Genomic DNA, 20,298 nt, shown 5'->3' with positions numbered 1-20,298 from the left:
AACAGATGCAGCCATTGCTTCCTTGTAAGCTATTATAACCAAATGCAATGTCACAAATAAAGCTGGCATTTGATTGTTCTGTTCTTGATTCTTGATCTATTTCCATCTACGTGTTTTGTTCTAAATTCCCCTTTTTAAATTTTTTTCCTCGATGTATCTACTCTACCCTGCTACATTTTACTTTTTGTTTCCATTTCCTATATCATTTCGTCCATATTCATATGATCAAAAAACTTGTTTTCGGTAATTTCACAAGATATTTAACACTTCACACATAGAAAATAAACTTTTTATTTGTCTATAACAGAAAATGTAAAGCTTATTTAACAAATAGCAGAAAGGTCCTTCTTATATTTATTAAATATTAATTGTTACTGATTACCCTTAAGTGTACGCAGCATTTTAATAGTTGAGGTGCAGCTCATTTGAACTTTATATTCTATAAGTTTAATCTGTAACAAAAACAATATCTGTTAAGTGGAATTAAAAGTAGTAGTAAATATTTATTTGAATTGGAAGTATTAAATAGCATAAAATAAGAACAGTAAAACATTTTTTTATTAAAATACCATGGTCCATACCACCGCTATTAATTACACATCTTAATTAAATATTGTTTGTCTGATTTTGAGCTATAATTATACCTATTATAATAATTGGAAATCAGTTTAAGTTGAATCCCGTTACATTTTTTTGTATTTTCAGCCAATAACAGTCCATCCTCGTTGAGTTAAATGATTCTCCATTAGTGAACTGTTTGTGCCTGTCTCCAAAGCGCTCCTTATCAATTGGCTACTTATTTACAGAAAACGGATTCAAAATTCAAAATGCCCTTGAATACACCGTCTTTACAGTAGTTTCACTTGGGAGGCGCCCGTGTGTGAAAGGAGCCAGGCGATTGGATGTTTGAAACGTCAGTCATTTTTTACTCCGCTCTCATTGGTCAGAATCCAAAAACAATGACTTTGTAGCCCCGCCCCCTCGCGCTGCAGCAGCGGATACCCCGCGGAAGTTGGTTTGTAGAGTGAGGACGGGATGTTGTTAATTTGTGTGAAATAGTAAGAAACGCGTCGACGTTTTTCCTGTAGTTTTCCCGGACGGTTTGATATTCTGTTGCAGAAACAGAGGAACGGTAAGAAAGTAGTTTTTGACTCAACTATATATCGCTCACTTTCATGCAGGGAAGAAGAGGGGCAGTCCGGAGTGAGCTAGCTAGCTGGTTAGCATTGGTAATTAGCCATCAACGTTTAACTGTAAATATAACTTACTGTAAACTACAGTCTCTTTAAGTCGGACGTTTTATTAATATCATAACATAAAGCCACACATTTAACTACTGTCTTCGCAAACTCATTAGTTAGCTGTTCCTTTGTGTACACCTGCAATGTCCACCTAGCGTTGATGGTGGTTTTTATTTTTAAAAGTACTCCATTACATAGTTCATGAGTATTTAGAGATGATACTACCTGTTGTATATTAACTATTTAGTGACAGGTAAGAATGAGAGCGTCCAGCATTAATGTTCAACAATCTCATTGCTGTCTGAAGCGAGACATTAAACAGACCACACTCACAGTATGTCACAGTTATACTGTGTGTTTTATTGGTATGGAGGTTCATGTGTCTTATCTGTCCTACACACAGGTTGTTGATGCAAAATGTTGGAGTGTGGCATGCTGGAGAGAGACAGCCGGGCCCTTCGGAGACACTCTGCTACTCTCTGCAAACAGCTGGTGGTGGATGCACTGCTCATTCAGTCCTTACAGGCAGAGGACATCCTGACAGAGAGCATGGCAGAGAGCATCATGGTATGTGAGCACTCGTATATGGATATCGGTTCCTTTTAGGACCCGCAGGAATAAGTAGTCTGATATTTCAGGTGACTGTGTTACTTTTGTCAGCTACCTACACATTGAATGATCGATACACCTGCTTAAATTGCTGCCAGTAGGTTTTTGCTTGGCTGCCAGTAACTTTGGTTAAGGTTTACGGTCAAGTTTATGTATGGATAAAACCTGGGGCCTCATGATGTGTATCTTGAATTTCTCTTATGGGGGATTAATAAAGGTATATCTTATCTTATCTTATCTTATCTTATGAGACTGTAGGGTCTAAAGATGATTACAGGGAACGTATTTTGTATTATTATTGTTGTTATTTTTTGTACAATAGCAGATACTTTCAGTTGTTTAATCTTTTTTTTTATTTTAAACAAATCAAAATCATCCTTTGGCTGAACTGTTGTTTTACCATTCGTATTAGGATTTTAAAAATTTAAATTTTAAATAAGGATTTAAAATTTGATGAGGGGTCACAAGGACACATTGCTTAATTTCAAGGGTCACTAGCCAGATAGGTTGGGAACCACTGGGTTATGTCCTTCAGTGAACGTGTAAAGTAAAAAGTTTATTTTGGATGAGTTTGAATTTTGTAAGTTCTCCCTGGCTGACATTACTGATTACTGAGGTACCCCCTTTAAACAACCAGTGGCTGGTTCAATGCATGCTATTTTATTTTTCAGACAGACCTTGGGGCTGTATATATGTAAAATATATATTAAGTTAATATTAGTGTGAAAATAGTAAATCCAAAAATGTAAATGTACCATTAAATTTCATATTTGATCTTTAGTTTCTGATCGGCTCTCCTCCACTCTAGGCTGAGCAAACATCTCATAAACGAAGCTGGCGTTTACTCCTACTATTACCAAAGCGAGGGCCCAGAGCCTTTAGCAGCTTCTGCTCAGCTCTGCGAGAAACTGAGCAGAAGCACCTGTGTGACCTGCTCACACAAACAGCAGAAAAAGATGGCAAAGAGACATATGTAGAGGTGAGTGTGCGCTTTATCATACATCACCACACACACAACACAAAGCTGCAGCATACACAGCAGATTCTTACCAGACTTAGTGCAGTTCTTGGACTGATTTCTGCTCACAGAGTATTCAGCCTGAGGAAGAGCCAGAGGGAAAAGCAGGGCAACTAGTGACACAGCCAACAGAAAGTAAGAGAGAGGTGAGCAGAGGGCTTTTAACCCCCCTATCAGAATTACTGCAGTCATTGTCACTGTTGACATTTTAGACAGAACAAATGTCCAGAGAACTATGTATTATTGTATATCTCTTTTTAAGGAGGTTTCATAATTGTCAGAGTAATTTCACATGCTCACAGATCTAAGAGTTACACATCTCAGATAACGGTATGAACGGTTACATGGTCTTCTGCAGACATCTTTAGGAGACAGAGAAGAAAAGAGTGAGGTGAGCAGCACTTCATCATGCCCATCAGTCCAAGCCTCAGATAACTGCCTGCGCTCAGAGTCCTCAGTGGGATGGTTGGTCCCAGTCAGGGAGGAAGACAGGAAGACAGAGAGACAGAGGACGAAGAAAAGAGGAAGAGATAAGCAGACAGATGTGAGAATCACAAACCACATCCATATCATGTTAAACAACCAGATGGCCTGCTGAGGTAGTCACACAGCAGGCAGGAGATGGCTTAATAGTTAAGTTATGATTGTAGTAGTCATATTCCCACAACAGCTGCTGTTGCGACAGCCAACAACAAAAGCCGCCATTATGTGTCTTGTTTTGTTTGCTTTAAGCAGCTGATGGTTTGTCATTAATAATTTGTACATGACTTCAAATTTCAGAGGTTTGTGGACTCTCTCCCACTTCCCACCCAAGAAGGAATTGCTGCCAAGAGAGCAAGGACACATGGTGAGTGGTATTGCAGTGTTGCCTGCATTCAGGATAACATAGGTTTCTCTTGTTGTCAATATTGTTCTGTTTCCATGGAGACAAGGGTGTTGTCTGGAAGTGTTTATCTGTTTAAACAGACAGGTAATAGAATATACTTCAACACAAAAAAACATGTTGTAGCCCTCAGCAGCTTTAGAGAGTTCAGTCTTTGTGAATTGTTCATTGTATAATCTTATCACTGAGAGAAGTGTAGGAGTGTGGTTACTCTAGTATTTGGCTGTCTGTACCTACAGGCGCCACGCCCCAAGACTGACTCATTCACAGCGTTGTAGTACAAAGTTTGTTGTTGCACATTTGCCGGTGGGAGCACACAATGATGTGCATCAGCAATTTAACTTGTAATAATCAGAGTTTAACCTATTAATGATTGTGTTTGTGTGTGTGTGGCAGAGTCCATGGAGTTTAGTCTGGATGCAGACAGTCCCATCAACACTCCTGTGCTCCCGTGCACTCCTGACTTTTACCTCTCTCACTGCCAGCAGGTAAAACACTTTTTCTCTTCACCAGATCTGGTTTACAGTGACTTACTTATGTTTTACCTGTGGGCTTTTTTAGAAACACTTGTCTTCAGTGTCACACCAACTATCTAGATGTTTCAATATATAACACTAAATGCAAAGATAAATAAATGTAGTGAATGTGGAAAAGTAATAATAGTATAAATTAATGTTTACAAGTAAGTTATTAAAGCCGTTATATGAACGAAGCTTTTTTATGAAGTTATTTTGGTTTTTTGGACTCTTTGATCCATTCTTCTTTTTGCTTTTCTCTCACTTCCCACACTCCAGTCCTACAGAATGAATTCATCCCCTCGTGGTTTTGCTTTGGTGATCAGTAATGTGACCTTTGATCCTTGTGCTGCGCCTGACCTTGACCCGAGGAAGGGAGGTGAGGTGGATGACGAGGTCCTCAGGAAGGTGTTCACAGAGCTGGACTACCTGGTTACAGTCCACAGAGACCTCACTGCTCAGGTAACACACACACAAAAGCAGGTTCAGTATGTATTTACAGGATGTTATTTCAAATATATTTGTCTTATTTAGCTGACAAAGCTAGAACATGAAGTTGTAAAAGGGGAGGTGCAACCTTGGAATCATTTTCAGAAAGTCACTTGGCCGGTGCTTGTAGAAAAGCTGCTCTCATGTAAGATTCGTTTGGCAGGTTTGTTTAGCTCAGTTCCCATTTTCAATGCTGTTCAGTGTGCCAATGTTATCACAAAACACATTTAATATTTCAGTAATTAGCTTATTGTAAGAAATGAAAATGAGGAATGAATAAGCCATGTAACCACATTGTTGCCTTATCAACCTGTTAAGTATTACAAATCTTGGGCTCGTCTGAATCACACATTTCCTGATTCCACATTCTTTGTGTAGGGCATGAGGACGTGTATTGAGACCTTTTGTCGACGGGCAGACCACCGGACAGTGGACAGCTGTGTGGTGTGTTTGCTCTCCCATGGAGTGGAAGGAGCTATATATGGTACAGACGGACAGCTCCTGCAGGTGTGTTTGGTTCATAGGTAGCGCTGATGTATGTAATGCCATTCAAGGGTGAGGATCAACCCCCCTTACATTTAACATGTGATCAATTTCAGCTGGACTGGGTGTTTGAGGCCTTCGACAATGCACACTGTCCCCTGCTTCAGAACAAGCCGAAGATGTTTTTCATCCAGGCCTGCCGAGGAGGTAAGACTCTCTGTGTTATTCTGTACAGCCCTCTATCATCATTAATTAAATTGACCTACAAAGCTTCCTGTAGTGACATCATCACAAATACACATGGCCAAACCAAGTTTTCTTCACTGGGTGTTTGAACTCATTGGAGCTCAGCCACAGAGTGAGTTCAGATGTCCAGGGAGATTTCAGAGTGCAGCCACTGCTCCGTTTGGGGCGGGTGCACTTTGAAGAGACACTGGGGCAGACGCATAATGGATCATAATATGCAAATGTGAATATGCAAATACGTGATTGTAATGCCTTATAACGTATGTTAAGACTACCTATGTTAAATTGGTTGGATCCCTCCAACATAATAAAAGCTTTTACTGTAAGAGAAAGACAATACGCAGATGCCAGCCTGTCTCTCCACATGTCCAGATGTTGTTGGCTGTCACCTTCCTGGCCACTGGGACAGATAACCCGGGCGATCCAGATGCCGTGGATTGTGTCATAATATGTCAAATTTAAATGTTCTGTTAATAGAACATAATACAGTAGTAGTACAATAACATTTCATAAACATGTAATTAATCTGTGACTTAACGACGCTCCCAGCTAATTAATATGTCTCTGTGATGGAGGTTATGGTCTCACTACATGGCTGATGATGCTCCCGACACACCCTCAGACCCCTCAGGAGCAGTCGTAATTACTGTCACGCAGTCCCTCGCTCCACCACAGAGCCCACCACAGGTGTGCTGATGAAAGGCCATTAGATGTGGTTGGCCACTGCCTCTGCAGATAGCTTCAGTCAAAACCAATAATTGGTTTGTTGCAGTATTCATGAAAATCCTGTCATCCTACTTTCCAAAATTAATTACATTTACACCAGCAAATGCGAAGAAATGGCTAATATAGTCTCCTCATGCAGAAGTTAAAAGACTTTTTTAACTGAAGCTCAGAAAAATGACTGATTTTGGCTTTCATTTAAGAGATCATTTCAAGAATCCACTTAAAAAAATATCCCATTACATGTTCTTATTACAAAATGTATTATTCAATTTTTTGATTTATCAAAACTTGCCATGACCACAGTCAAGACCCACTTAAATTCCAGTCCAAGACAAGTCCTGGTCCTATAGTCAGAGAAACAGCATCTCGAGACTGAAACCAGGCTCAGGTACTTCAGCCCTGATTTTTGCACCAGAGGTTAAGAAGACTGTTGGATGTTTGATGTTGATTAGAAACTGTCTTGTCTTCCAGATGAGATGGACTGTGGCGTGGAGCAGATAGATGGGCCAGCAAGGACCTGCTCACCAAGCTGTGAACAGCGGGATGCTGGGAGGGAAGGACAGGGGGATGCAGACTCCAGACAGAGAGGGGACATGGGTAGGCCCAGGATTAAACTGCCCCAGCGGTCTGACATGATCTGTGGCTTCGCATCTCTCAAAGGTCAGAGAATTTGTAAGTTTGTCCCTTTTGCTATTTTGGTTATTAGCAAAATGTTTACTTAAAGGTCCAGTGTGTAACATTTAAGAGGATGTATTGGCAGAGATGGAACATGATATTCATAAGTATGTTTTCATTAGTGTATAGTCACTTGAAAATAAAAAATGTGTTTTGGTTACCTTAGAATGAGCTGTTTATATCTGCAGAGGAAGCCGGTACTCTTCCACAGAGGACAAACCAAACACTGCCTCTAGATAGGGGCTTTTTCCTACACTCGTGGATAGGGGTGGAATCTTTTGGCACCTCACGATTCGATTCGATTACGATTCAGAGGTCAACGATTCGATTCTAAACCGATTATCGATGCATCTCGATGCAACAATTTTTTATTTATATTTATATAATTTTCAAGCGTGATTTTAAAATATATATATACATCTGAGTTTGCTACTCAGAGTTTGCTAATCACTTCCTACTACTTTTGTGATATTCATTAAAGACAATCAACAGATGAATTACCTTCTCTAAATTTTATTAGAGAAAAAGCTTTTCTTGTCACAAATATGACTTTCTATGAACAATGCAGCTTACATTTTAACACAATATGTAAGTATGTTAAAAAAAACGATTCATTTTTCTTTTCTTTCTAATCTTTCTTTTCTATGTCATTAAAGAAAAAGCTGCTCTTAGTCAATTATAAGAATTTGCCCTCTCAATTGTCCTCTGGCTGCCATCAGGAACGGGTCGCTTTTCCCCCAACTCTGAGTGGTGTCGAGCAATGTGGTTTCGCAGGTTGGTTGTATTTCCGAAGTATTTAATTTGACTTCTACACACCTTACACACAGTGTAGGTCTTGTCCATCTTCCCATCGACCTCATAGAACCCAAAATACTGCCGTATCGCTGCTTTTAAAGAAGCTGGTGCAGGCCGTAGAGGTTTGTCGCTCGCAGCCATTTTGTCGCCACTAAACTTTGGATGTAAACAACTCGCACGTGTTTGGTGCGCATGCGTGTTGGCGGAGAACCGGCAGGCAGAAAGGAGAGTTTTCTGTAACACTCTGCAGCAGGCGAACAGAACGTTGCAGCACGCAAACTAATTTAATTTTTAAAATTCCGATTATTAACTTATCTGCATCGAGACGGAATCGCTCTAGAGAGAATCGTGATGCATCGAAGAATCGATTATTTTTCCCACCCCTACTCGTGGAAGGGCAAGCTGTATTCTTCCAGTTGTTTGCTATCTGCAACTTCACAGATAGATGCCACGAAATCCGACACTCTGGGCCTTCAACTTTAGTGCGAAAGATTACAATGCGTGAAAAATTGAATGCTGCAGTAGAGGTGTGCAGTAATCTATGAAAAAAGAGAGGTCGTCGAGAGGTAGCCGTATTTCAACCAGCAAAAACAAATCGTTTTTTTTTAAACGATTAAGCCAACTGTGGCTTAATGTGCCCTTGTTTTCTACCTTCTGTTATGCGTGCAGCCGGCTCAAAGATTTACTGAAACAAAACCAAAATAGATCATATGAGAGGCTTTAAAGGTAAAGTTCACTGATTTTACACATCGTCTTAGAGACTACTACTACATATATGAACAAAGTTGTATGAAACCTTTTGTGGTTCCAGAGGAAGCTGCATGAAGTCTGCTAAAAAAATATGTCAGGCAGCATGCGTTGGGGCTGAAGACTACTACTAAGTTAAGAATCTGAGGGTGTGGAGGCGCAAGGATACATTAGCCACTACTAGCATAACATACCTGAATCTCCAAGTGAGCTGTTGGCAAAGAAAAATTTCTCTGGTTGTGCTGCATCCATTATCATACTTTTTTATTAAACTGTCTGTCGTGAGTTTGACAGTGTTACAAGAGTGCAATTTTAAATCTGTGATCCCTTTTTAAAGAACCAAAGTGTCTGGGGTTAAAACCATATTTGTCGATGAAGTTTTCGTTGAGCTCTGCCTTCATGTATTTCTGTTGAGCTTAGACTACTTTTCCACGACAGTTATCAAAGTTTTAGATGTTAACATAATTTTATAACTTTTCTGTTTCTGTTTCCAGTTGTGTAAATACCAAACACCACCTGAGCTCCCGCTGTATTAAGCCTTTGTTTGATCCTTTTCTCCTCAAGGCACAGCAGCCATGCGGAACACCAAGAGAGGATCCTGGTTTATCCAAGAACTTAACACATCACTTCGCCTCAATGCCAGAGACACACACCTTGCAGACATAATGGTGCAGGTGAGCATAGATTGTCCTGTACTTTCATATGCTGCATTCATGGTGTTAAATGTACTTTTTTATCTAATGAACTTCTTTAAGACATTACTGTAATCTTCCTGTCTCTTTTTTCTCTGTCTCTAGGTCAACGGGCGCATTAAGGAGCGGGAGGGTTACGCTCCTGGCACCGCCCACCATCGCTGCAAAGAGATGTCGGAGTTCACCAGCTCATTGTGCAAAGACCTCTACCTTTTCCCCAAGTACCAGCCCCAGTATTGATATCCAAATATGCACATACACAGATGAACACACACAGACCATTCCTTACACTGAAGCCTCTCAAGAAACGACACACGACTGTTTATTCCAAACAATTACTGCCACACACTCACACATTCCCCTGTTACAACCTCATGTCCAAACAGAGGATTTATTCATTCATATTTTCTGTGTAAATACTGCCTCCTCAAACCCGCAGACACACACATACACACGTACACAAATACGCAAATCTTGGAAATGAAAAAGGAGCAAGCTTATGTTAATCTACATGTACTCGGAAATGGGCAGCGTTTTAGCATACAACTCACTCATGTATCTGTGTGCCTGTGTCTATGCCAGTTAGAGGGTTTAGATGTTAATCCGTTTTAGTCAAAGACAGAATCATATTTTTTTGTTTTCTTACTGCACAGCAACTTTGAGGTTTCGCTCACTTTTTAAAATGTATTTTGTACACAGATCTATTTTTGTGGCCTTATTTTGTATGAAATTGTTTTTATAAGGATTTTTAAGTCCATTCTTTTTATTTGTATATAATGTTTGTTCTGAATTGTGACCATTTCTTGTTTTTAGTATAGTGACAGGCAGGGGGCAGCACAGCAGAGACAAATGCATTTCATCATCTGTATGTCATAAATATTCATATCTTCTGCAGTTCAAAAGGGTCTATACTGTCATGATTGCAGATGGCTTTTATTTTAGTTATAGTCACCTACAGGGATAATTAAACTGTAAAATCTTTGCAGCAGGTTCTGCCCGCTCTCATTAGAGAAGTTATTTTCCTCTCTCACGTAGTTTGCCTTATGAAGTGAGAAAAACACCTACAGGGCAGCTACAAAACTGTTTGTTTGTTTGTGGCTTTCCAACCATTCAGTGTGCTTATGTGGTTGCAAACCCACAAACAAACAAACAAACAAAAGCAGCCTGAATGAAATTTTAACCTTAAATTCACAAAGGAACTCACAAATTTTACTTTATATGTTACTGTAGATCTGTCCCTGTCGTGGTGGTGGGCTGCCAGGGGAATGTGGTGCTACTTGTGGGGTCATACACCTACAGTGTGAACTCTGACCTTTATGGTATCTCTGACTCCTTATAGTGTTTCTCCCTGTGTGGGAGCCGCACATTTAGTTAGTCCATGTACAGTTTTCGTGGTATTTTACTGTATCTGGTACAGTAACGATAAAACATGTATTTCTTATGTCTTCCATAAACAATATGCAGTTTTCTACAGTGACCTGTAACATGTGACAATGGTCTCTTAGATGAATTCATTACCATTGAGCTTTTACAGTGTATTGTATTGCTTTGGCAGCCTCACACACAGAGAAAAATCTATTTCTGAAGGCTTTGTGAGCATTGATGATTCCCAGAAAGGCCCTGACTAGGCAAAGTGTGTTTAGTTACAACAGTGTTGTAGTGAAGAAAACAGAATATTTGGTCAAAACAGTATTGATTAACCATCTGTAAACAAAGATGCTTTCAAGCTCTGTGTGTGAGGTACTTGTGGTAGAGTTTACCTCGACCTGGAAGTAGTGCTCTCCTCTTTGTTTTAAGTAATTGGGAAAATATAATTTAAAAAAGAAAAACATCCGAGTGGTATGAAAGGGTAACTCTCCTGCAGGGTGAGAAGTTTTGAAGGTTTGATATTTGCTGCCAAGCTCTGCTGAGGTGCAGTGTGAGGGGGCTGGGAGAGATTTTATTTCTGTCAATGCTAATGACCAAATGTGCTATACAATAAACAGGCCATGGTTTTTAAACAAGAGAAACTTTTTGTTTGTTTTTCTTACATTTGCATGTTCATGAGTGTATCTGCATTTCCTCTGACTGTGTTTTTGTGTGCATATGTTTGGTTTAAGCTGAGTGCTGCACCATGAGACCTCTGCACAAATGTACGCTGTGGCTGCTCCTGTGCATGCTCCACTTTATTTGATCCTCCTTGTTGCTGTGTTTGTGTGTGTTGTTCCCCGGTGAACAGCCTGTCCTCTCAGTTCTCAGGTATAGTATAACTGGCTCCCCACTATTCCGCTGTGCTCAGGTCTCTCCATGCTGTGACTGGGACGTATGTATCTCTCACACTGCCCGCCGCCCAGTGAAAATGTTCTTAGTGTATCAGATAGAGGCCCAGCCAGCTGTCCACAGTCATTCTCCCTTGTCACACACACACACACACACACACACACACACACGCCGACGGTCAGAGTAACACATTTCTCGCTGGCCTCCGGTGTAGCTGTGAGATTAGGCTGTTATGCGCTGGCGTGTGGACCACAAAGCGGGGCGGGGTTAAGGGGGATCTGTGTGTGTCTGTGTGTCTTTGTGGTTCTCGTAATGGCCGCCTGTCTCATCAGCTATGAGAGGAAGAGCCAGAGGACGAGTTAGAGACGTTTAGATTAACTTGTCTGAGTGGGATGTTGTCTCTCTGGGGGTGCGGAGCAGTGGTGGTCTTCCCTGCAGGCCTGTGAGCTTCTCAGCTTTTCAGTGATTTATGTGCGGCACATACACACTCAGCTCCCTCGCTGTATTAGTTCCTCTATACATCTGAACCTTCTGGAGAGGTCAAGCGTATAGGGATCGCTTTATGGGGCTCTACAGTGTGTTTTTGGGGTCCGTCTTTTACCGTGGGTGGGCGCATTCGGGGTGATTTTTAATCAGGACTGCCATAGCATGTGAGTGTTATGGGGATTGCCTTGCATCATTGGCTGATTAGGTGTGAGCTGTCATAGGGGTGTCATGTGCACCTTCCTGCTCACGTTGCAGGGGCAGCCCTATGGGGGGTGCCCTTCCAAACCTTTCAAACCCCCCCCCCCAAACAAGAAGTCCATCCAAACACACACACACACCTAATGGCCGGCTGGCAGGGAGGGTGCTGCCTAGGGCAACAAGTTGTGTGTGTGTGTGTCTGTGTGTGTGTTATTAGGTGTCTGCAGTTCTAATAAAGGAAAGCGCTGCGTCCTTCACTGCCTCATCAGATGGCTTTGCTCTGCTTTGTCTGCCTGTCTGATTTCTGTCCGTGTGTCCGTCAGGTCTGTAGTGGAGCTGGATGGCTCGCAGCCTCTGGATCATCTGGAGAAGAGAGCGTTCAGGAAGGACTCTGTAACGACTGCGTTTTGAGAATGAGTTTATAGGAGAGTGAGAAACTTTAAAAGATGTTTGCCTGTTTATTTGACCTGGTGTAAAGTGTGTGTACGGTATATAAAAGACAGGCAGAGAAAGAGAGTGTGTGTGTGTGTGTGTGTGTGTGTGTGTGTGTGTGTGTGTGTGTGTGTGTGTGTGTGTGGGGGGGGGTATGGTGTTGCCCACGCCATTCGAAATGCTGGGGTGTCCAGCGAGGTTATTTTTGGATCAGTGACAGCGTGTCAATGGCTGCAGATGCATCGCAAAGGAAGGCTCTGAGATACCAACAGACCCTGGTAGGTCTTTCCCGAAATCTACCTTTACCTGCATGCCGGTCCGCTGTCCTATTTGTCTCCTGAAATGTCTTTTACTTTCCCCTCATTTCATGCCCATCCACCTGCTTCTCCCTCATCCCTCCATCTATCTACCTGTCACTTAGTCTTTTTCTACCATCCTACACTTTCCCTAATTCTTTCTGCCCTACCTTTCAGTATTTTTCTTCCACAACTACCTCCTGGTCATTTGTTTTCATCTGCCGCATCCTTTCTTATCCACCAGCAGTCTTCTCTTTGCCTCCTCTGTTCTCTTTACTTCTTGAAAACCATTTCTGCAACTTAATGTCAAGTTTATTTGTACAGCCCTCAAACATGTTCACAGTTTCCGCTGCTTTCACACCGCCCACGCTGCTAAACACTGAGTGAGGGTGATTAATGGAAAGTCATCTCTTCAATAATCAAGGATTTTATTATTTATCACACTAAGACTCTGGTCTCTTGCTTGATTTCTTGCATTTGACTGTTATTGTGTTGGGTAAATTTCTACTTCGAGACCCCGTCTGTCTACATCTATCTGTATTCCTCCTGAAGCAGCAGCCTTGTAAAGTCATTGCTGTTTTCATGTGTTGGTGGATATAAATACCTATATACAGGAAACCTGAGCAGACAGGTTAGACGTACGTGTTGAGATGAAGTCATGTCACTATATCCTCTCGTTCATCTGTTTAAATGCTCATCCAGAATGATGGTCGAAGGAGCATCATGTCTGCATGTCTGCCATTGATGTTTTTCATTCAATCACACCTCCTCTATGGACATAAATAAGAGTGTTTTTTTTCAGCGATTGATTTGAATCATTGTGCTTTTTCTTCCGGGGTTTTAAACGTCATTTTAAATATGAATTTGAATTATAAGACAAGAGGATGACATACACAAGCAGCTGCGGTGTGTATGTATGAGTTAGAGCAGGCTGAGCAACTGACAAAGTGACTAAGAGCAGTGACAGTGACTCCTCTTCCTCTTCTTCTGAGACGATGTAGATTGCCAATAGCAAATCTCTTGTTCCCTGGTCCTTGTGGAGCCCCACAGGGGTGCCCACAGGTCAGATATAAATAAGAAATCTCAATTAACCACACTATTTACAGGCTTAATGTCTCTCTGCAAAGTCTCACATCTCTCAGGTGTGAAAGCTGCGATGGTGTCTGTGGTGTGTGTGTGTGTGTGTGTGTGTGTGTGTGTGTGTGTGTGTGTGTGTGTGTGTGTGGTGGTGGGGGGAGAGAGAGAGAGAGAGAGAGAGAGAGGAAATTAGAGCCTTGAAGGATTTGAGGAGTTTATGTGTAGAGCTGTTAATAGATCGTCCTAATATAATTTGTTTATTGATGAGCAGCAGGATATAGCAGTGTATATTTTCAGTTTGATGGTTTAGCAGGTTAAATCCTCACAGATGCACACTGATGCTGAGAGGTTACAATAGACGTCTGTTTTTAGTGTTTGCAAAAGTGTTAAAGTTAAATGTGGTTAAGTGTTAGATGTTTAGGTTTCACATAACTAGTAAGAATCTGTCTAACACTAAACTATAGTCCTTTAAAGTTCAGTTTAAAGTTCAGCTTTATTGTCATTATACCTTACAGGATTACACAATTAAATGTGGTTGTATAAATAATTAGATAAGTAGAAAGGAGAAATTCAATAAAAATTGAATAAATACGATATATACGATATAAGAAAAAAGAAACAGGACAAGTTAGGATAAAGCAACAGGCAACACTTCATTTTCTAGGTCTGTAATTCTCTATCATTTGGTACTAATTATTGCTTTCCTTGAAAGCTCTGTTTAAAACAATTATTAATTAATTCACCAAAGAATGTTATTCTCTATGTTCAATTGTGTTGTGCCTGTATTTAAATTCTTACATTTTTAGCTGACCTGATTTGCACTGACTAAAAGAATGATTGATTATACTGGTAATTAATTGAAGTATACCAAATGAACAGTGTCTCTATTTTCCCTTTAATCAGTACAAACACAATATTATCTAATGCACACCTGGCACAGAGGTATGTCATTTCAGTCATGGACTTTTATCTAGCTTCTTATAAACTTGGTGTTGACATTGTATGAGAATGATATATGTTATATATCTTCTTTTCCTGTAATTAATACCCAATTACATAGTTCTTTTTAGGAAACAGGAAGAAATGTTTTGGAAATTACAGACCTGTAAAATACTTAACAAGAAGGTTCTTTATAACTTTCAGTCTAGTTTAGCCCAGTTTTAACGTTGATGTCTTTTGACCTGCAAATCACCAAATCATTGCTTGCTGGGTTTGTAAAGTTGTGTTAATTACTTCCAAGTCACACAGTTGTTGTTGACCCTTGACCTTAACTTAGAGGAAGCACCCTCTGTGGACTTATGTCACACTGACAGATGCACTCCGGCAGGGTGGCGAAAACAAATAGCGATGTGTGTGTGTGTGTGTGTGTGTGTGTGTGTGTGTGTGTGTGTGTGTGTGTGTGTGTGTGTGTGTGTGTGTGTGTGTGTGTGTGTGTGTGTGTGTGTGTGTGTGTGTGTGTGTGTGTGCATACTGTATTGTGCTTGCTTTGATACAGCTGGTTGTGTGTTACAATTTATCTGAGGGATGTGTTTAAAAATGGGGTTGTGTGTGAGTGGATGAGTCTCAAACTGTGAGAATGTCAACAGCAGTGAAATAGATCTCATAAGTCTCAAATGTTACAGGCTACTAAAAGGGATAATGTTCACCTGCCAAATGTCTCGCAGACTGGAATGACTGGGATGTAGACGATTAAGCCATTAAATTTCACATGATATTGCAGTCACTTGATGTGTCTTTTCAATTACAGAGGTGGCAATCATGTAATAATTAAACTATTAGTAGTTACAGTAATAGTTACAAGATGAAACACTGTGTTAAAGTAGCAAAATAGCATCAATAACTTGTCATTGTTTTCGTGTAAAGGTTAAAGCCCTTCATCTGTCTGTACAAAAGGCCTCCTGGGAGAGATGGGCCGAAAGAGAGATAAACAGCGTGAGAGAGGGAGAGGTGCGGAGAAGTGTGTCAGTGAACATTGGGTCACACTGCTGCTAAATTTATCCACGAGTAAGGTTTCACCTCAGGGGTGGGGGTTGGATGGATGGGGACAAGGGGTGGTAAGAGGGAAAGTTTCAGGGGGAAGAGCGAGGGAGAAAGGTGAAAGGCTGCACACAAGGGTTCAGTCAGAGGTGAGACAGTTTGGAAAAGAAAGCAGAAGAAAATCTGGTTGCAACATCAAAAATATGACTTCTGATGTGTTTGTAGCTTTCAGGGCTGTGCAATTAGGAAAACAAACAAAATACTGAACTGAATATTAACCAAGGTTTCATTTCCCAAAAGCATCTCAAGGCTAAGGTGATATTGACACACACTTACAAGTGGACTTCTGGGAAACGTGGCCGAGAGCACAAATAACTGCAATAGGTTGCAGCTGCTCAAAAAGACCCATGTTTTTTTCTGGCTCTTAAATACATTTCTAACCAAGACATTGGACTGCTGATTATACACATAAATCTTTTTAATTCAGCTAGTACAAATTCATTTAATTTAGTTTTAAAATTGCTACAATATGTCTGTATGTTGCACCAAAATATGACAATATGATAATATTGGGGTGCCTCGTGGTTTAAGGCACTGACCATGTGATAGACCTTTTTCACAGCAGATATTTTGTCATGTCATAGCAGGAAAAGCACATGTGTAACTAATAACATTAAAGATGGCTGCATTCCCTTTTGGTGTGCATGTTTAAAGGACCAGGTATTGTGCATATTGGTCCACTGGTTTTGCTTACTGGGACACAAGACAGGATAGAGCGATCATTAATGTTATCAGTTACAACTGTACTTTTCCAGCTATATCACAAGAGTCACTCCCCCTCTCTTTTCCCTCATTTCTTCGTCACCTCTCTAGTATTGACTGATTGATAAAGGCATAAAATGCTCAAAAATACTTAAAAGAAAATGTAATGTTGATCATACTGTATACTGATGTTGGCTATAAGTAGGAGAAAAGTAAAACTGGGTTGAATTAAATCAGGTTTGGAACACTTCTCAGGTTTTCAGGCAGGTCGTTCCATTTACTTGCTGCAAAGAAACTGAAAGCAGTTTCCCACCATCCATTTTCTGCTGCTCAGGTCACCAGTAGACCTTTTTCACAGCAGCCATTTGTGACATGAATTAGTAGGGTAATCATCTACTGTCAAAATGGCTGCTGTGAAAAAGGTCTAGTGGAGGTTTGGAGTGTATCCCAACATGCATCGAGTAAAAGGCAGGAAAACAACCTGTACAGGACACCAGTCTACTGCAGAGTACGACTAAATCAGACATAGTTACACTCTGTTTGCCTAAATATGGTTAAATAGAAATAAAACGGTTATTTTCAAGCTGACACTGCATATTCAGGGCCAATGCTAGATTGATCTAATCCCAACACATGTTAAGTTAAATAAAACACTGTCGTCTACCAAACTGACTGAACCCTGCTGTTTGTCACCAGATAAATGCAAATAGCTACTTGGTGGGACAGAAAACCAGCAGCACTCTGGTCCCCAAAGACTCAGAAACCACGTGAGAACTACTGGGTCACAACAGAACAGTCAGTGACCCATTTTAGGTCCCACAGTTGGAGAACCGCTTGACTAAATAAAGGTAAGGCATAGAGTCCAGCTGAGGTAACCACATTGTGATAATATGGTACCAGCTTATCCAAAATAAATCAGTAATTGTTTATGTCGGTAAAAATGTTTTATGGGCTGCATTTTTATATATTTTGACCTGATTAAATATTTACATTTGACTTTTTATTCATTGTTTTTAAGTAAGTTCAATGTTTAAATTTCTTTCATAGTAAAATCTATTGTTCTAATGTAAAATATCTTGCCAAAGTACATATTTTTGTCACAACTTTAACCTAATCCTTAAGTACCAGATTTGAGCATTCACCGCTAAAAACATTGTTTGTGTACAAAAAACCCAACAACATGATACTCAATGCTGTACCAGAGCCCAGTCAGGCTTTATTAAAGCATGTTATCTATGCTGAAGGCACTTAAAGTACAGTTCAGTATTACCCACCATATCCAACACAATGTTAATATGGTTATGGTCTCCACTCAGTCAGCAGGTATTATTTTCATACCTTAAGCTTGTGTCCTGCCTGCCTGGTATCATTTATGATCCTGCTGCAGGAATCTGCTGGATCAACCGCCTGACTGAGAATCTACCCCTCTGAATTAAGAGCTGCTGACAATTTATTGTCAAGCCTCAAGTGTCTGTATTAACCTCTACTGCTTTCCCCTCTGTGTGTGTAGATATGTGTGCGGCACTGGTCATACCTGTCATTCACTGAGGTCTATACTGTATGGAGGCAGGTAGCAGGTATAGTCCGTGTCCGTCACACAGGCAAAGACAGGAAAGGACAGATGTAAGACAAAGATATCCAGAGAAGGGATTACAGTGTATTAAAGACACTCAAGAAAGTGAGCAGCAACCTGCAGGAGGAACGGCTGCAAAGATGAGGGAGCGGATCAACACTTTTGAAACAGTTCTGAATATAGATCAATTTCTGGTAAGGTTTATTATCTTGTATATTGAAGTGTTTTCTTCCTAAAGTTGGGACAGTTTTTGCAAGGACTGATGCATATGTGAGTAAATGAAAGGTAGAAAAAGGCTGCTTTTGTACCGTCTCATACTTATTTATGTACTTTAAACTGTAAATTTCATGTTGTGACCTTACATGTAAACCAGCTTTATAAAGGATAAAAAGGCCTCCACAGTTATTTTTTTCCCTGGATTACTTGTACTTGTACTTGTAAAGTTGAACTGTGGGCTCATGCATAACACATGGAGGTTCACAGTTTGGTTTATTTTTCTCTTTTGGCCGCGCCAACATGCCTTAATTAGAACATGACAGCTTGAACAGTGTTCGGACTAGGCATGGAAATGTTATTGTGCTGGTTAATTAGTGTATTCATATGGAGACGTGCCTGTGTGTGTTGGGTGTGTTGGGTGTGTGTGTGTGTGTGTGTGTGTGTGTGTGTGTGTGGGTGGGGAGGCGAGGGTTGGGGGGGGGGGTAATCTTCCTGATCTATCCGTCAGTGAGCGGGTCAGATTTTATCATTAACCTTGTGCTATGGGACAGGACTATATTGTTGTAAGGCCTCACCACACACACACACTAAAACACACACACACACACACACACACACACACACACACACACACACACAAACATTATTTTAGCGCGCTCATAAACACACACAAACACAAACTTAGCACGCTTACAAACCCGCACAAACACACACAGATATTTATGAATATGCAGAGCTGACTCCCTCTCGTGAGGGACGCAGGAATGTGCTATTTCTTTTTTTAATTAACTCTCAATGTCACACTGCCCTTCAACCTCGGCATCCATTAGCGGCGCTCACTGTGACTGAAGCTCTCCCTCCCTTTCTCTCTGCAAGCTTGTTTCTGTTTTTGTTTGCTTTTTCTTACTGCTTGAATTTCATGTGTTTTACAGTAGTATCACCTTGTTAAAGCTGGCTCATAAAGGGCAGATCCATGAATGAATTCTTGACAGCTCACAGGCATAATTGAACACAGGCTTTGTATTACTAACAAAGCCAAAGGAGGAATGTTTTCCATTTTTCCATTTTCTTCATCCCACGAGACTGTAATAAGCACAACATTAGAAGCTTGGGTTCTTACAGTCGGGCACAAGAAACTAATAATGAGCGGTGCGAGTGTCAGAGCTGTAGTGTTAACGCCTGACTACTTTCATGTGTCCTAAAGGGGGGAAAAGTGCTGGAAAGTAATATTAGCCACAAGGGGAGATAGAGGGAATCTTGCTGAGAGTAAATTAAGTAAGAGGAGGAAGAGGTGATATTTCCTCTGGTGTTCTTGACTTGGAGTGGGAAGGTCATTCCACATTGGAGAGTCAAACAATGTTCAGAAGCGTGTGAAAGTTGGAGAGATGGTGGTCACTGATGTCATGTTTTGGCCCTGTGCGGCGCAGATGGACGTACAAGGTTACATGGTGACACAAAATAAACACAAGGTTGAGAGATGGAGACACAAACGTCACAGCTTTCACTCTCTCTCACGCTGTCAGTAGTTTGTCTCTATTTGTCTGGTTCTCTCTTTCAGACTGATAATTCAGTGGACCTTCATTGGCAATATATCAGGGTTACAACTCAGTTATATTGTCACAAGACATTTAAACCATCCTTCACTGTTTCCCAGAACTCAAGGTGACGTCTTCAAAATGCTTATTTTGTCCAACCAACAGTCCAAAACCACAAAACATTTCAAATATCAAAATTGGAGTTTGTTAATATTTAGCATTTGATTTTCATGTCATGAACACAAATTGGCCAACCTTCATGAGTTAACAAGACACCAAAATTAGTCGTTGTATAAAGAAAGTAGAACATAATAGATAAATAAACATTTTTACTTATAAATGTTTTTGATTGACATTAAATCAAATTT

General features: G+C 40.6%; 2 protein-coding genes across 8 annotated transcripts in view; both read left to right on the top strand.

The window, feature by feature from the left end:
- The first annotated feature begins 977 nt into the window (after positions 1 to 977).
- On the top strand, positions 978 to 11,128 carry casp2 (caspase 2, apoptosis-related cysteine peptidase). Of its 7 annotated transcripts, none has more exons than XM_051406090.1 (13): positions 978 to 1,132; positions 1,645 to 1,808; positions 2,659 to 2,829; positions 2,940 to 3,014; positions 3,227 to 3,412; positions 3,649 to 3,715; positions 4,148 to 4,239; positions 4,546 to 4,728; positions 5,134 to 5,262; positions 5,355 to 5,445; positions 6,682 to 6,870; positions 8,992 to 9,101; positions 9,225 to 11,128. In XM_051406090.1, the coding sequence occupies exons 2-13, from the start codon at positions 1,659 to 1,661 to the stop codon at positions 9,357 to 9,359; spliced, it is 1,578 nt and encodes a 525-aa protein (XP_051262050.1). In that variant the 5' UTR covers positions 978 to 1,132; positions 1,645 to 1,658; the 3' UTR covers positions 9,360 to 11,128. The 7 variants fall into 7 exon arrangements, with proteins under 7 accessions (XP_051262050.1, XP_051262049.1, XP_051262051.1 ...); XM_051406089.1 differs by having other exon boundaries at positions 6,682 to 6,882; XM_051406091.1 differs by lacking the exon at positions 2,940 to 3,014 and having other exon boundaries at positions 6,682 to 6,882.
- A 1,122-nt stretch (positions 11,129 to 12,250) lies between these two features.
- Positions 12,251 to 20,298, top strand: part of clcn1b (chloride channel, voltage-sensitive 1b) — a 30,914-nt gene continuing 22,866 nt past the window's right edge. The window contains exon 1 of the mRNA XM_051406018.1: positions 12,251 to 12,772. Within this exon, the coding sequence (XP_051261978.1) occupies positions 12,722 to 12,772 (51 nt within the window). The 5' untranslated portion in view covers positions 12,251 to 12,721. The remainder of the gene's footprint in view (positions 12,773 to 20,298) is intronic.

The sequence above is a fragment of the Dicentrarchus labrax genome, unplaced genomic scaffold, assembly GCF_905237075.1.
Source record: "Dicentrarchus labrax unplaced genomic scaffold, dlabrax2021, whole genome shotgun sequence".
NCBI classification, from domain to species: domain Eukaryota; kingdom Metazoa; phylum Chordata; class Actinopteri; family Moronidae; genus Dicentrarchus; species Dicentrarchus labrax.
The sequence above is the reverse complement of the archived record's forward strand: the minus strand, read 5'-3'. Positions and strand labels throughout refer to the sequence as shown.

Coding starts and splice junctions, on each gene's coding strand:
- casp2 (XM_051406089.1), top strand. CDS start 1,659: ATGTTGGAGTGTGGCATGCTGGAGAGAGACAGCCGGGCCCTTCGGAGA. Junction 1,809..2,658: donor GCATGGCAGAGAGCATCATG/GTATGTGAGCAC, acceptor CCTCCACTCTAG/GCTGAGCAAACATCTCATAA. Junction 3,413..3,648: donor GAAGAGATAAGCAGACAGAT/GTGAGAATCACA, acceptor TTCAAATTTCAG/AGGTTTGTGGACTCTCTCCC.